The 16,690-nt window shown below is 51.7% G+C and overlaps 1 protein-coding gene across 2 annotated transcripts in view; it reads right to left on the bottom strand.

Annotated features, from left to right (window-relative positions):
* FLNC (filamin C) overlaps positions 1–16,690 on the bottom strand; it is a 98,033-nt gene that overhangs the window by 44,348 nt on the left and 36,995 nt on the right. For both annotated transcript variants that reach the window (XM_056847493.1, XM_056847494.1), the window contains exons 6-15: positions 16,171–16,248; positions 14,941–15,103; positions 13,438–13,638; positions 9,219–9,356; positions 7,516–7,642; positions 5,349–5,485; positions 4,311–4,504; positions 3,005–3,118; positions 1,890–2,033; positions 457–580 (exon numbers count right to left, since the gene is read on the bottom strand). In XM_056847493.1, coding sequence (XP_056703471.1) covers positions 457–580; positions 1,890–2,033; positions 3,005–3,118; positions 4,311–4,504; positions 5,349–5,485; positions 7,516–7,642; positions 9,219–9,356; positions 13,438–13,638; positions 14,941–15,103; positions 16,171–16,248 — 1,420 coding nt within the window. The remainder of the gene's footprint in view (positions 1–456; positions 581–1,889; positions 2,034–3,004; positions 3,119–4,310; positions 4,505–5,348; positions 5,486–7,515; positions 7,643–9,218; positions 9,357–13,437; positions 13,639–14,940; positions 15,104–16,170; positions 16,249–16,690) is intronic.

Below are 16,690 nucleotides of genomic sequence, written 5' to 3'. Positions count from 1 at the left end.
GAAATGGATGGGAGTTACTCCCCAATGAAGTCCAGGGTTGCTACCCAGAGGCAGGCAAATGGCAAACCACCTCTGTTCATCTCTTGCCTTGAAAACCCCATGAGGGGTTGCCATAGGTTGGTTGGGGCATGAGGTTGTGGGTTCATACATGGTGGCAGCGGTGGAACTTTTGAAGTGGCCTGAAGCTCCAGGTACAACCTCAGGGAATCCAGTTGGGAAATCCCCCTCCCTTAAAAAAATCCAGGCTGATGAAAAGTTCTGGAGAAGTCATTGTGTCATTAAGTCCTGAGAAACCCAGCTTTTGTTCTTGGATATTTTAGCAAATCCTTGCCACATCTTTTCCCAGGAGACAGTCTTGGGGCAGCATGGGTGGTCGAGACCCAACCCTCTCTTTCGTAGGACAGAGAATCCTCAAAAAATCCCACAGAGACCCTTCCCCTTAGATCCCTCCCTTACCTTGCCCGGCCTCGCTGCAATCGACAGTGAAATAGGTTGGCTCGTTGGCTTTTAGCCCCGTCTTCTCAACTCCAGGTCCGTACACTTTGACTTTGTCAGGATGGCTCCCTTCGCCAACTATCACCTGCCAGGACGAGAAAAGGGTTCTTGGCTATCACCACCATGTGAACTTTCTGAACCACCCTTGAGCAAATGAACCCACAAAGCTGCCTTTGATTGTATTGGTCCACCTAACTCAGGGGTTCCCCAAAATGGTGCCCATGGGCGCCATAGCACCCCTGACACCCTTCCGGGAGACCACCAAGGGAATTTTTAAAAGTTAGCAGGGCCAGGTTGGACTTTTGCCCAGCAAGGCTTCTGATTGGCCACTGGAGATTTGATTGACTGTGCAGATTTTTAAAAATGTTGCTTCGGCAGCAGCTGCTACCAGAATACAAGGATCTATTTGCCTGAAGGTAAGTGGTGGCAGCCATTCTGTGCTTGGTTCCTCCTCCTGCAAAGGCTGTTTCTGGGCAGTCATTTTGTGGCTGCGTCCACCACGCTGTGCCAGAATTCCAAAGGTGCCTGCAGGCTCAAAAAGTCTGGGGACCCCTAGTCTAATACACGACCGTCTGTTCACAGAGGGCTGTCTGTTCACCCCAGGGTCTAAGGCAGATAAAGGTCTTTCCAGAAAAGAGCAACCAAAATGATCAGGGGGCAAGAGCAACTGCCCTACGAGGAGCAGTTAAAACGCTTTGAGCTGTTTAGCTTGGAAAGAAGGCGGCTAAGGGGAGACATGACAGAGGTCTATAAAATTATGCGTGGTATGGAGAGAGTGAAGCTTTTCTCCCTCTCTCATAATAGCAGAATGCAGGGTCACCTGCTGAAGCTGGAGGGTGAGAGATTCAAAACTGATCAATGGAAGTAATTCTTCACACATCGCATAGTTAAATTGTGGAACTCCCTGCCCCAGGATTTGGTGATGGCTGCCAAGTTGGAAGGTTTGAAGAGGGAGGTGGGCATTTCCATGGAGGAGAGGGCTATCCATGGCTACTAGTAAAAATGGATACTAGTCATGATGCATCCCTATTCTCACTAATATCAGAGGAGCATGCCTATTATCTTATGTGCTGTGGAACAGAGGCAGGATGGTGCTGCTGCAGTCGTCTTGTTTGTGGGCTTCCCAGAGGCACCTGGTTGGCCACTATGTGAACAGACTGCTAGGCTTGATGGACCTTGGCCTGATCCAGCATGGCCTTTCTTATTTTCTCATGTTATGATACTCTCAAGGGAGAGATGCCAAGGATTGAACCCAGGACCTTATGCATGCCAAGCAAGCGTTCCCCCCCTCCACCGAGCTACATGCCCCCTCCCTGCAGCTGACTATCCACCACCTGGGCAACGGCGATGGCCCCGAAAGACCTACATGAGTCACACAAACACCGGCCACTTACCCGGAAGGGGCTCTTGGGAATGTTGACGCCCCCCCAGCTGATGATGATGGTGTGCTTGATGGGCTTGGTAGGGACATAGACGCATGAGAAGGTGTGGTCGCCATTGTCTTTGATCTTGATGTTAATGGGGACGCCTTCCGCATCCTGGAAAGAAGAACCTTATGTAGCAAAGCCGTTGCTGAGTTCCAGCTCTAGGACAGCCTTCCGTCAAGCCATGAAATGGAATCCAGGCAGATGCGTGCAGGCAAAGGAGCTGAGTTTTTTTTGGGGGGGGGGGCTGCCTCAGTCCCCGGGCTGCACTTGACCACTATGATCATCTTTGGAGGCCCTCTTCGGGTGCTCCTGCCTTCTGAGATTAGGCAGGCAGCAACCCAGAAGAGGGGTTGGCATGACTCTCCCTCTCTCTGTGATTGTTTATGCATGGGAATTTTACCTGAGGTTCGTTACTCGCTGGACCCACACTTTCCTGTTGGGAATCTCTGCACCAGCAGTCACCAAACTCAAATCAAGTCCCCGCCCCTTTAAATGCTGCTTTGTAATTGGCTTACTTTGTAGAGCTTACTGTGAGAGAAAATCCTCCCGCCCAAAACCCCATTGCCACAAAAAAAGGCATTTTAAGAACAACAACAACAAAACGAGCAATCTGAAAGGGGGGGGGAGAAATCCAAGCCTCGGTTTTAAAAAGACTTTCTTGTGCTCAGAAAGAGCTCTGAGGAAGCAGGAAGTATTTGAATCCCCGCCTCTGGACATGCTGCTTTGCAATTGGCTGTGAGCAAAACCAAACTTGCATGTCCTGCACTTTGCCTTATGCATGGGGATTTCACCCAGGCTGAGCTCAGGGGAGAAGGAAGAATCGGGTTAACAGAGGAACGGGAAGTCCCGAGATTTGTGAGGGCTGGCAGCAAGGTCATCTCTAATGGATGGAAACCTCATGCATAATTCCAAGGAACAACCGAGATAGCCCGGGGGCAAAGGTGAGTGAAAGTAACCATGCATAAATGATCTGTCAGCAATTGAAGGCCCCAGTTCCCCCCCTTGAGCGCGCAAGATGGAGGGAAGCTCAGAGAACCCGATGGCGCAGAACCAATTAGAACACAGGGCCCGTTGCTGCTTACTTGAGCGTAGATCTTAAGCTCGGCTTTTCCCGCCCCTCTGGCATCGATGGTGAACTCTGCGGGTTTGTTCACGATGCAGCCGACAGGTTCCAAGCCAGGGCCAAAAGCTTTCACCTGGAAGAGTTGCAAAGAGGTATGACTGAGCTGGATACAACCACAGGGAGCGATCAGGGCTGCGCAGATGTGGTGATTCAGTTTCCCAAATAATAATGTTGGTTTTTATATGAACATAAGAACATCAGAAAAGCCCTGCTGGATCAGACCAAGGCCCATCAAGTCCAGCAGTCTGTTCACACAGTGGCCAACTAGGTGCCTCTAGGAAGCCCCCAAACAAGTCAACTGCAGCAGCACCATCCTGCCTGTGTTCCACAGCACCCAATATAATAGGCCTGCTCCTCTGATACTAGAGAGAATAGGTATGCAGCATGACTAGTATCCATTTTAACTAATAGCCATGAATACCCCTTTACTCCACGAATATGTCCACTCCCCTCTTAAAGTCTTCCAAGTTGGCAGCCATCGCCACATCCTGGGACGGGGAGATCAACAATTTAACTATGTTTTGCGTGAAAAAAAACTTCCTTTTATCTGTTTTGAATCTCTCACCCTCCAGCTTCAACAGATGACCTCGCATTCTAGTATTATGGGAGAGGGATAAAAGATGACTTCGCGTTCTAGTATTATGGGAGAGGGAGATATGCCGTCTTTCTCTACCACATGAGGAAGAATCAAACCAACTTACAATCCCCTTCCCCTCCCCTCCCCTCCCCACAACAGACACCCTGTGAGGTAGGTGGGGCTGAAAGAGCTGTGGCTAGCCCAAGATCACCCAGGTGGCTTTGTGTGCAGGAGTGGGGAAACCAACCCAGTTCACCAGATTAGCCTCCGCCGCTCATGTGGAGGAGAGGGGAATCAAACCCGGTTCTCCAGGTCAGAGTCCACCGCTCCAAACCACCGCTTTTTACCACTACTTAACCACCGCTCTTAACCACTGCTTGCGGGAGAGAATGCAACTTCCCCCATCCTACAATTATGCATTTGATTTTTCCTACCTAAATGCACAACTTTACATTTATCTCTGTTGAAGTGCATTTTATTAGTTTTAGCCCGATTCTCCTGCTTGTCACGGCTAGTACCATTCTGGCAGCTGTGACCGCATATCTATACAATTCCTCGGACGCCGGCTGTATGTTTCCATGTTTCATTCCAGGTGGAGCCATACAGGCTAGCCCTGATTAGCCGGGCCAGAGCAGGCGGGAACCGTGCTTGGATCCCCGATCGGCTGCCCAAGCTGGGGAAGGCCTACCTTCTCAGGGAAGTACTCGTTGGTGGCAGGCAGGATGTGGGCGATGAAGGGGCTGTCCTTGATGTCCTCGTCGTCGCAGATCACGTGCACGGCGTACTCACCCGGCTCGGTGGGCCAGTAACGGACGTCGCAAGAGCCGTCGCCCTTATCGTCACACTCAATCTTAGCCTGGGAGGGGCCCTCGATGGAGAAGCCTGCAGGAGGGGAAAGGAGGCAAGAAGGTGAGTCTGAGAGTAGACGGGCCGCAATCCCAGGCAAACTAGTGGCTTTATACCAAACAGTGGCTTTGAGCACTTAAAAACATTATATCAATGCTAAGCTATGATTAGGTGGTGGTTGTGTAAGGGAGTTGAAATTAATTCAAAAGAGTTTCCGTCTAGACATTAGGAAGAATTTTCTGACAGTTGGAGCGGTTCCTCAATGGAACAGGCTTCCTCGGGAGGTGGTGGGCTCTCCTTCCCTGGAGGTTTTTCAGCAGAGGCTAGACGGCCATCTGTCAGCAATGCTGATTCTATGACCTTAGGCAGATCATGAGAGGGAGGGCACCTTGGCCATCTTCTGGGCAAGGAGTAGGGGTCACTGGGGGTGTGAGGGGGAGGTCATTGTGAATTTCCTGCATTGTGCAGGGGGTTGGACTTGATGGCCCTGGTGGTCCCTTCCAACTCTATGATTCCATGATTGTTTGAGTGTTTGCCAAGCCAAGAAGAAAGGTCATTCCACCCCTGGGCCACCACAGCAGATGCTCCTGCCATGGGCCCCACTTAAGGTTGCAAACCTTCAGGTGGGGTCTGGAGATCCTCTGGAATTACAACTGATCTCCAGACTACAAAGGTCAGTTCCCCAGGAGAAAACTGCTCCTTTAGAGGGTGAACTCCTTGGCATTATACCCAGCAGAGTTCCCTCCCCTCCCCAAACCTCACCTTCTCCAGGCTCCGCCCCCAAATCTCCAGGAATTTTCTGACCCGGAGCTGGCAACCCTACACACTTCCCCAGGCCGGCCCAACCAAGCCCAGAATTCTTGCAGTGGTTCCCACTTACCCAGCGTGCCCACTTCTGTGCCGATCGCCTCCACCACAAAGTCTGCGGACTTGCCCACCATACCGGTCTCCAAGCCGGGTCCCCAGGCTCTCACCTTCTGGACGCCGGCCTCTGGCCCAACCTGTACCTCAAAGGGGCTGGAAGAGAGGAGGGATGGGGGAGACTTGTCTGAGCTGTAGTGTGTGCGAAAAGGATCTTGGGGTCTTAGTAGGAGAACATGAGTCAGCAGTGTGATGCAATAGCTAAAAAGGCAAATGCGATCTTTGGCTGTATCAACAGAAGAATAGTGTCCAGATCACACGAATCAATCAGCCTACTTCCGCAGGATTGCGTCTCTGTAGCGAAAGTAGGCTGGTTGAAAGTTCCCACAATAGCAATCAAAGGGGATTTTTTGTGAAACTGCTGTGGGAGTATTTTTGGGGGTAGAGGCCCCACGTTTTCAGGGAAGTTTTCAGGGACTCTCCTTGAACAAACCCCAAAGTTTGGTGAAGATTGGGTCGGGGGTCCAGCGTTATGGGCTCTGGAGAGGTCGCCCCCTCCCTCCTCCATAGACAAGCATTAGCCGATTAGCGAACGAACAGAGAATCTGACACTTAACTTCCTGCTTGTATATGGAGGCGGGAGGAGGCGACCACTTCCAGACCCCATAACTTTGGACCCCCCAACCTAATCTTCACCAAACTTAGGGGTTCTTGCAAGGAGAGTCCCTGCAAGTTACCCTGCAAGTTTGGGGGCTCTGCCTCAAAAAATGCCCCCCAGGAGCTTCACAAAACCTGGGAGAACCCGAAAAAGCCAGAAAATTACCCAGATTTTTCGGGAATGGCCAATTCGGTTTTGGCTTTCCCCCTAGGTTTTGGAAGTCGGTAAACCCGAACCTGAAATTTACCGGAATAGCTTTTCCTGGCTTATTTTCGGTTCGGGTATATTGATATGCACAGCCCTAGTTGTGAATGCAATATGGTATGTATTGTTGGTTTATTGTGCAACAAATAATGTGAGAAAATAAAAACTTATTAATAAATTTTAAAAACTGGGGGAATGAATAAATAAATAAATAAATCTCAAGCAGAGCTGAAACAAAGCCAGAGCTTTGAAACACGATATGTTCAGTGGTGTAGAATTTATTCTGCATTTCCCCTATTTTGCATAATATATGCTGGGTTAGAGCAGTTCCTCAGTGGAACAGGCTAACTCAGAAGGTGGTGGGCTCTCCTTCTTTGATTTTTAAGCAGAGGTTAGATGGCCATCTTTCAGCGATGCTGATTCTGTGAACTTTGGCAGATCATGAGAGGGAGGGCAGGAAAGTTGCATCAGTGCTCGGCTCTCGTGGCCCTTTCTTACATGCCCAGGAAAATGCCAATCACCACTTGGTGGTCAGGAAGCCGTTTTCCTCCAGGCCAGACTAGCCAGGGATCCTGGAGGGTTTTTTGTCTTCCTCTGGACATAGAGTAGGGGTCACTGGGGGAGTGGGGGGAAAAGGTAGCTGTGAATATCCTACTTTGTGCAGGGGGATGGACTAGATGACCCTTGAGGTACCTTCCAACTCTATGTTTCCGGGGATTTTCTTGCCATAGAGCAAGGAGTTTTGTGGGATATTTACACCTTCCCCTGTGAGGACATTGCAAATCCCAGTCGGTAGGGTTGCCAGGTCTCTTAGCTCCACCAGCAGGAGCTTTTCAAGGGTATGGCTGGGGCACATGATGCGTGTGCGTGTCCCGCACACCGCGCCTACGTCACTTCCGGGTTTACCTGGAAGCAACGTGGACGCTCTAGCAATCTCTGCTAAAAGTCTATAGAGTTTCAGTGGAGGTTGCTAGAGTATCCGTGTCGCTTCCGGGTAAACTCAGAAGTAACATGGGCACGGCATGCAGGTGCACGTGGACACGTTGCCTGACGACCCTCAGCTGGTTGCCAGGAAGCCAGGTGGATTGGCAGGATTTTGCCTGCCACCACGGGGCACTTGGCAACCCTACCAGTCAGCCTTCCCTCTGGCCTCCAAAATATCACTTGGTACTACTTTCAAGCCATAAGGACTAGATGTTTTGATATGTATATATTTCTATAAAACTTTATATATATATACATACAGAATGCTTAGGTTACGTTCTGCACCTGCCACATTTTCTGCATGCACAAATCTGCACCCAACACACAGCTTTGCACTTACCTCCTGGGGATAGCATGGCCCCCCCAAGTGATGGACACGACATATTTCCCAGACACCACGGGGTAATAGTCACACTCGTACACCCCATCACCAACTTCCCGAACCTTCACTGGCTCCTCGGTGCCTTCTGGAAGAAAGGGGGTGAAGGCAGGAAGGGTGAGCAGAGCCCCGTGTACGGATGGATTAGGGTTGCCAGCTCCGGTCAGAAATTCCTGGAGATTTTAGGGGGGTGGAGCCTGGGGAGGGCGGGGTTTGGGGAGAGGAGGGCTCTCAGCAGGGTATAATGCCACAGAGTCCACCCTCCAAAGCGGCCATTTTCTTCAGGGGAACTGATCTCTGTTGTCTGGAGATCAGTTGTTATTCTGGGAGATCTTCAGGCCCCACCTGGAAGTTGGGAAGGCAATGCTGGATTCATTCATTTAATGGATGGACAGTCCCATAGATCTGCTCCATTCACGGCTGTGCTTTCCTCTACTGGAGCAGTGGGCTGTGGCTCAGTGGTACAGCATCTGCTTGGCATGCAGAAGGACCTAGGTTCAATCCCCAGCATCTCCAGTTAAAGGGACTAGGCAAGTAGGTGATGTGAAAAACCTCGGCCTGAGGCTACGTGCCAGCTCCTGCTATGCCTTCCGTCCCCTTAGAGGGGTTCAGAGCCACCCAGCACAGGGCTCTGTAGTTCCAGGGAAGCACTGTTGCCTTTTTTCTGCCCTGAGCAAGTGTGAGCAAGGAATGAATAAATAGCTGATATGGTGGCCCTATGGTCACCAGCTCCAGGTTGGAAAATTCCTGGAGATTTGGGGTCTGGGAGGGCGGGGCCTCAGCAAGGTATAATGCCACGGAGACCATCTTCCAAAGCAGCCATTTTCTCCAGGGAAATGGATCTCTGTCACATGGAGTTCAGTTGTAATCTCTGGAGATCTCCACCCAACACCCAGAGGTTGGCAACCCTACCATATGTTTACAGTTGCCAACCTCCAAGTGGGGGCTGGAAACCTCCCAGAATTGCAAATGATATCAGTTCCCCTGGAGAAAAGGCTGAATTGGAAGGTGGGCTGTATGGCATTCATGTTGCTGGGCACTGGATAGGGTTGCCCACCTCCAGGTGGTGGCTGGAGATCTTCTGCTATTACAACTGATCTCCAGGCAACAGAGGTCAGTCCCGCTGGAGAAAATGGCCACTTTGGCAATTGGACTCTATGGCTTTGAAGTCCCTTTTTTCCGAACCTCACCTTCCTCAGGCTCCACCCCCAAAATCTCCAGGTATGTCCCAACATGGAGCTGGCAGCCCTAGTTCACCTGGAAAAAATGGCTGCTTTGGAAGGTGGACTGTATGGCATTCTACCCCATTGAAGTTCCTCCCTTCCCCAAACCCTTCCCTTCTCAGGTTCCACCCCCAAAATCTCCAGGTATTTCCCAACCTGGACATGGCTATCCTAGCACTGGATGAGTAGGGTTGCCAACCTGCAGGTGGTGGCTGGAGACCTCCAGCTATTACAACGGATCTCCAGCCAATAGAGATCAGTCCACCAGGAGAAAATGGAAGGTGGACTTGATGGCATCACACCCCACTGAGGTCCTTCCCCTCCCCAAACCCTGTTGCTCCCCCAAATCTCTAGGAATTTCCCAACCCAGAGTTGCAACCCTACCCCAGCCGCTCTCTGGCATGTGTGTGCCGTCCCGGGAAGAGAAGCTCAGGCACTTACTTGGCCCCTTGACAGTGACTTTCAGCTCCCCAGTGCCCGCTCCTTTCGTGTAGACCTTGAAGTCGGCTACCTCCTTCACGCGCACCCCCTTCGGCTGCAGCCCGCGGCCCATGGCCCGGCAGGCGTTCGGGTTGAAAGCTGCGGAGGGGAGAGAAGAGGAGAGCTTAGCGTCCACGCAGGGGGTCCCACACGGAACTCACTCATTCCCCATGCACCTGGCCTCCAGGACTTGGGGGGTGGAGGGATTTGTGGCAGGGGAAAAGGAGGCTGGAACGGGGAGAGATTGCTTTGTGAAGTCAAGCGCTTGGTACTTCCCAAAGCCGCCAAAAGTGCCGCAATGCCAGCCAGGTGGGACATCGCCCAAACAAACACTCACGCAAAGTCAGGTCCCAACAGCCCACCAGGTCCAATGTGCAAGCAAGGGGCATGCAGAGGGGGCCGGCAACGGCTGATGCCATTCCAGGCTGCCTTTCGTCAAGAAGGGGTGGTGTAGTGGTCAAGAGCGGTGGTTTGGAGCGGTGGACTCTAATCTGAAGAGCCGGGTTTGATTCCCCACTCCTCCACATGAGCGGCGGACTCTAATCTGGAGAACCAGGTTGGTTTCCCCACTCCTACACATAAGGCCTTGGGCTAGTCGAAGCTCTCTCAGCCCCACCAACCTCACAGGGTGTCTGTTGTGCGAAGGGGAAGGCGATTGTAAGGCAGTTTGAAAGACAGAAAAAGACAGATTTGAAGGGACAATCTTGAAAGAGCGAGGTGGGAGGGGGCAATCCTGGATTAGCTGTGATGGATGAGGGCATGACAGGTAAGACGGGGCAGAAGAGCAGCTGTTAAACCAGTGGGCTAGGAGGCAGGCGGAAGCACAAGAGCCACAGCGGTACATGCAGCAAAGACTGCAACTCCCAGGATGCAGAGGGGCTCAAAAGCGAAGCATGCTGGCTCAGTTGGACTCTGGAATGGCACATGATGGTCAGAGAGACTGAGAGATGCAAGAAAAGGGACCGACTCCAGGGCGGGATTAGGGTTGGGACTGCGCAACGCCATACAGGCAGTAGAAGTGCTAAGCAAGCTAAGGAAGACCGGAAGCTGTGAGCACTAGTTTGCCCCCCACACACACACAGACACCAGAGGAGGACCTAGGGCTGCCAGGTCCCTTTTTGCCACTGGCGGGAGGTTTTGGGGGTGGAGGTCCCTCCATGCCCCTCCCCAAACCTTGCTCTCCCCAGTCTCCACCCCCAAATCTCCAGGCATTTCCCAACCTGGAGCTGGCAACCCTTCTTGCAGTTCTCCAAATAAATACAGTCGATTGGTAATTATTGCAAAGGACTCAGCTTGCTCGACAGAAGCAATTAAGGAAATTTTTCGCAAGAGCTGAGCTTACTCGACAAGAAGATATTGCTCGGCTCGGCTCTGCCGAATGATCCAAGCTTTGCAGAACCTGAGCTGGTCGTTCAAATCAAACTTTGGCTCTTTTTGCATGGCAACTCAAGGAAAGTTTTGCTGACGGCTGCTGCCCCTGGAAGCTCATTTTGCACTACCAAGTCCTTAACGTGCCAAAGGACTCTTGGTTGGCTTTGCAAGACCTTAGCTGCTGGCTAGACTGAGGGACAGAGAGGGTCAACCAACCCTTCCATCCCTGTTGTGAACCAAGAAACCAATCAAGCAGAAGGGAAGGGGAAGGGAGGGGAGGGGGATGAGAAGGGGAAGAAAAGGGGGAGGGGAAGAGGGGGAGAAGGGGAAGGGAGGGGAAGAGAAGGGGAAGGGAGGGGAAGTGAAAGAGGAGGAGAAGGGGAGGGGGAGAGAAGGGGAAGGGAAGGGGAAGAGGAGGGGAGGGGGTATCACCACGATGTTCCCCATGCCATGCCCGCGCCGGATCAGGTCCAGTCAAACCAGGGACTCAGGCAAGACTTGGCTCGCACTACTAACTTGGTTTACGTGGCTTGGGCAGCGTGGAGGGCGGCATTTTCTTGCCCTTGTCAGCGGGTGGGGTGTGGACAGACTGAGGGATGATCTGAATGGGGGCGACCCCGGGCAGAGGCAGGGGAGGCAGTGCTGCGGGTGGTCCGAGGAGAGGAAGAGTTAGTGAGGGAGGATGGGATGAAGAAGCAGGAGGGGGAATCTTGGCCCTAGCCGGGAGCCTCCCTGGAGAGCAGGCAGCCTGGGCACGGGGATCTTCGCCTCGGTTTGCCCACCTGCATATTGGGAGTGCCAACCTCTCGATCGTTTCCCTAGCGGATGGTCGGGAGCCGGAGCTCAGCCCTAGAAGCTGCTCTGAAAGCAACAATCAGCTCCATGAGAGAAAGAAGATTGCTCCTGAGCATGTGGAGATTAATCCCTTCGGCAGGGATTAACCTCACCCTGCTCCCACACCGCCGCCCCAAGAAACACTTCTGGATCTGCTAACTCACAGGGTGACCTTGAGTTAACTCAGCGGAACGGGACTGCTGGAAACCTTCCACGCAGGAACGTGGTGCGCCAATCCAAAAACGGCAAAGTGTTCAGTGTATTCAAAGTGCATATTTTGTGTGAGAGTAGGAGGGCCGGATGCCAAGGCTCGGTCGCTCAGTGTAGAAGGACGGCCTTGGCAGGAAGCTGTGATGTGTCAGATATTCCTGTTTTTCATATCTGGACAGAGAAGGGTGAAAGGCGGCTGCAGGATTCCAGGTCTCTCTACAGGCCCAAGACCTGTTTCCTCAGGACATCTGGACCACCATCGGGAGACAGCAAAGCAGAACGGGCCAGAGATGTCGCAGGAAGAGAACAACATCCAGACCAGGCGGGCACACACACTCGGACTGGGCCCTGCCCGACACGCAAGTCTATTCCATTTTGATCAGGATGCTTCTGCTCCAAGAGGCTCAGAGCAGCACACCGGGATCTCCCTTCCTTTGTTTATCCTCAAGACAGGAAAAAAAATGTGCAAAGCAACAGAGGTTACAAGGCCTTTATCTGGCCCCCTCCACCGCACCCATTAATTGAATTCATGGCTTCATTGTCTCATATTACCTAAGGATTATTGCTTCATTTCCGATGAGAGCTACAGTTTCAGTCCGAAGAAGGATATCGAAATGGGAGACTAGTCGGCAAATCTGTCACAGTTGTGGTTCTGTGTTATATTATGATAGACTCATAGAATCATGGAGTTGGAAGGGACCACCAGAGTCATCCAGTCCAACTCCCTGCACAATGCAGGGATTTTACAACCATCTCCCCAACACCCCCAGTGACCCCTACTCCATGCCCAGAAGATGGCCAAGATGCCCTCCCTCTCATTATCTGCTTAAGGTCACAGAATCAGCACTGCTGACAGATGGCCATCTAGCCTCTGCTTAAAAACCTCCCGGGAAGGAGAGCTCACCACCTCCCAAGGAAGCCTGTTCCACTGAGTAACTGCTCTAACTGTTAGGGGGGGGAAAGGTAAAGGTCCCCTATGCAAGCACCGGGTCATTCCTGACCCATGGGGTGACGTCACATTCCAACGTTTCCAAGGCAGACTTCGTTTACGGGGTGGTTTGCCAGTGCCTTCCCCAGTTTGATTTAATTTCAACCCACTGGTTCTGGTCCGACCTTCTGGGGCAACAGAAAACAACTCGGCACCCTCCTCTATATGACAGCCCTTCAAGTAATTGAAGATGGTTATCAGATCCCCTATCAGTCTCCTCCTGTTCATGCTAAACATACCCAGCTCTTTTGACCTTTCCTCATAGGACTTGTTGTAGTTCTGTGATATTATCAACACTTTTGTTTTTTGGTTTTGCTCATTATTTGTATACTGTAATACATGTTTTGCAATTTATTTCAACCTTTGTCGTTACTACTATCTTGTAAAATTTGGAGTAACCACAAGTTGCTAGATAAACGCCTTGTAACCTCTGTTGCTTTGCACATTTTTTTCCGTCTCCTATCAGAGATTTCTCCCCCTTCTTTTTTTTCTATCCTCAAAACAGCCCTGCGAGGTAGGTTCGGCCGAGAAAAAGAGCGATTGGCCCAAGGTCACCCAGGGAACTTCCTTGGCAGAGCAGGGATTTGAACTGGGAGTTCCCCTCTTCTAGTCCAGCCCCTTAACCACTACACCCCAATGGTTTCTGCGTGTGCAGTGTTAGGGAAATCATTAGAATAGAGTTTGTGGGTAAAAAATCAGGCAAGAGGCAGGGTACAGCTGAGAAAGGAGGGGGAAGAGGAAGAGGTCCCCGGAACAGGGACCGTTGGAAGCACTCACCTTCCGCCACGTTGACTGTAAACGGGCTTTTGGGGATCTGAGCTCCAGCGAATGTGATGTAGATGGTATGGGGACCCTCCAGAACAGGCCGGTAAGTGCACCGGAAGATGCTGTCCCCTTTGTCTTCCAAGACCACCTCCACGGTGTCGCGGCGGCCCTGGGGGTCTACGATGACTACACCCACGTCGCCAGTCCCCGCACCTGGTGGGCAGAGACTCATTCAGAGACTCGGCGGATGCTCAGGCCCGCCTCCCCCAGGTAGGTCCCCCTTTCAGTCCACGAACAAGTGGGGCCTGCCGAACTGACCAAAGATGGGGAATCTAGTCACTATCTGACATACCACTGCGTTCATAATCCCATGTTTCAACAGGCGACAGTGGGGTGCCTAATGCCACTCTCGACGGATGATTCTGCCCCATAAGCTGCTCCAAAGCCTTTCTTTTCCTGCTTTTGCACCAAACTGCCTCAGAATCTATCCATGCAGGCTGGAGCAAGGCTTCAAACTTTGCTAAGCAGGGTGACAGGATAGGGGCCGCTGCTCCACACAGCACATAAGATCGTAAGAAAGGCCCTGCTGGATCAGGCCAAGGCCCATCAAGTCCAGCAGTCTGTTCACTAGGCTTGTGTATACTGATAAACCCAACCCAAAAATAAACCTGAAAAAAAACCATTGCAGTAAATTTCAGATTCGGGTTTACCAAATGCCAAAACCTGGGTAGAAAGCCAAAGCCGAATTGGAAATTCCTGGAAAAAAAAGGTAATTATTCGGTTTTTCAGGTTTGGCTTTCCCCAGCAAAGCTCCTGGGGGGGCATTTTTTGAGGTGGAGCCCCCAAATTTGCAGCGTGGCTGCAAGGGACTCTCCTTGCATGAACCTCCAAGTTTGGTGAAGATTGGGTCCAGGGGTCTGGTTTTATGGGGTCTGGAAGGGGTCACCCCCATCCTCCACAGAGAAAAAAAGTGAAGTGGCCACGGTCAGATTCTCTATTGCGAACTTCGCTATGCTTCTCTATGGAGGAGCCCAGCCAATGCTTTCAATGGTGGGACTAGTACATGACTAGTATCCATTCGGACTAGTAGCCATGAATACCCCTCTCCTCCATCAACATGTCCACTCCCCTCTTAAAGCCTTCCAAGTTGGCAGCCATCACCACATCCTGGGGCACATAATTCTTGCGTAGCCACGACACGTGGGAAATGCCCAAGGGTTTAGATGGCTTTTTGAAAGGCTAACACAGATTTGCAGAGGTCCATCAATGGCTATTGGTTCTGACAACTCAATGGAACTTCCAAGCTCAGAGGCAGTGTCCCTCCAAATTTTAGCTGCTGGGAACGTTGCCCGCTCGCAGGGCATGTTCAGGAGGCACCTGGAGATGCTAGTTAATGCACACCTTTAGTCTGATTTGGCAGGCTCTCCATAAATCTGGCTCTCACCCACTGTCTAGTCCTGTCTCCCAAAAGTACCAATGACCATGCCCCTCTTCTTTTTGCCAGGTGCCACTTACCTGCCGTGTAGATGTCAAAATAGGTGGGTTTGTTGGCCACGTTGCCCACGGGTTCCAAGCCCGGGCCTCGGGCCGTCACCTTGTTGGCATCGCCCAGCGCCATGCCCACGTTGACCTCGAAGGGGCTCTTGTCGATATTCTGCCCAGCAAAGAGCACGGTGACCTGTGCCAGGAAAGAAAGGCTGAAACGGGGCAGCTTTGGGCAGCCCCGCCAGGACCAGCACACAAGCAACGGAAGGGCAGAAGGGGCACCTCGAGGGCAGGGCTTACTAACTCTGATCCCACCCCGCTTCGCTCAGAAAAGAAAATAACAGATTGCCTTCCTCTTTACCTTGACGGCAGGCAAATTTTTCCAAATGCAGGCGGAGAGAATCTCAACAACTAATCTCCACTCTCATGAGATCTAGAAACTTGACAGGTGTTGTTTTATTTGGCTCAGTCTAAGGTTTGATTGTTAACATGCCAAATTCGCTTGCCAGACAATGGATTCTGTGTTTATAGGGCAAACCTATGGATGCTCTTATGATGCCATATTTCTTCCTGACAGAACCTCTGTGGTCTTAACAAGCATACGACAGGCAGAAATTCAACAGGTGGATCCCTGGTGGTGGAAAATGTCACCAAGTTGCCGTCAACTTATGGTGACCCCATAGGGTTTTTGAGGCAAGAGACAAATGGAGGTGATTTGCCATTGCCTGCCTCTGGGTAGTGATCTTGGAATTCCTTGGTGGTCTCCCATCCAAATACTGAACAGGGCCGACCCTGCTTATCTTCCAAGATCTGAGGAGATCAGGCTAATCTGGGCCACCCAGGTAAGGGTAGGATCCCTGCTCTTTGCTTATTTATAATTTACTTAATTGTTTAATTCATGTACACTCCATGCAAACTGCACCGTTGGTTTAACTCGATGGGTAGCCGTGTTAAGTCTGTCACTAGCAGTAGAAAAGAGCAAGAGTCCAGTAGAACCTTATAGACTAACAAAATTTCTGGCAGGGGATGAGCTTTCGTGAGCCACAGCTCACTTCTTCAGATACATCCTAGCTGTATCCGAAGAAGTGAGCTGTGGCTCACGAAAGCTCCTACCCTGCCAGAAATTTTGTTGGGCTTTAAGGTGCTACTGGACTCTGGCTCTTTTCTACCCACATTCATTTCATCTGTCTGGCAGCCAGAACCCGAATCGACTGCCCTGCAGACGGAGATGCTGGCGTGGGAAGGGGTGGGGTCTCTCACCTTATGGAGGCCTGCCACCTTAGGCACATAAGAGACAGAATACGTCCGGTTCTTGTCATTGTTAGCCACCACTTTCGCCTGGGGAGGGAGGAAAAGGGGAGACCGTCATCCAGAGAAGACTGAGAATCCCTGCCGAGGGTTGCTGGCCATCGCTTGAATAAAAGCAGCTTCAAAAACATCACCAAAGGGGCAGGGGGAAAACTGGGGGGGGGATGTCACATGACACCTGCCTTGCTGGCAGTCCTACCACAAGCAAAGCCAGGCAGACAACTTAGGGGGCAGGTTGAGAGGGGGCTGAGCATGTAGGGCACAATTCAGGAGCCGTTTTCCTGTGCGAACTGTGCCGAATGGCACCAAACTGCACCCCCCCAATTCATTTCGATGCGGCTCACAGAGAACGACCCACTGAATTATGCCCCATCTGTCTGAGTCCCACTCTGGAGAAATTCCCACCAGACTGGGCCACACGTTGGGGAGCAGGGGTCGCCACTGGGATTTTCCGCCTCGGGCTCCAAAACTG

This window comes from Euleptes europaea, chromosome 3 (assembly GCF_029931775.1).
Source record: "Euleptes europaea isolate rEulEur1 chromosome 3, rEulEur1.hap1, whole genome shotgun sequence".
Lineage (NCBI taxonomy): Eukaryota > Metazoa > Chordata > Lepidosauria > Squamata > Sphaerodactylidae > Euleptes > Euleptes europaea.
This window is presented reverse-complemented; position numbering and strand designations above follow the sequence as displayed.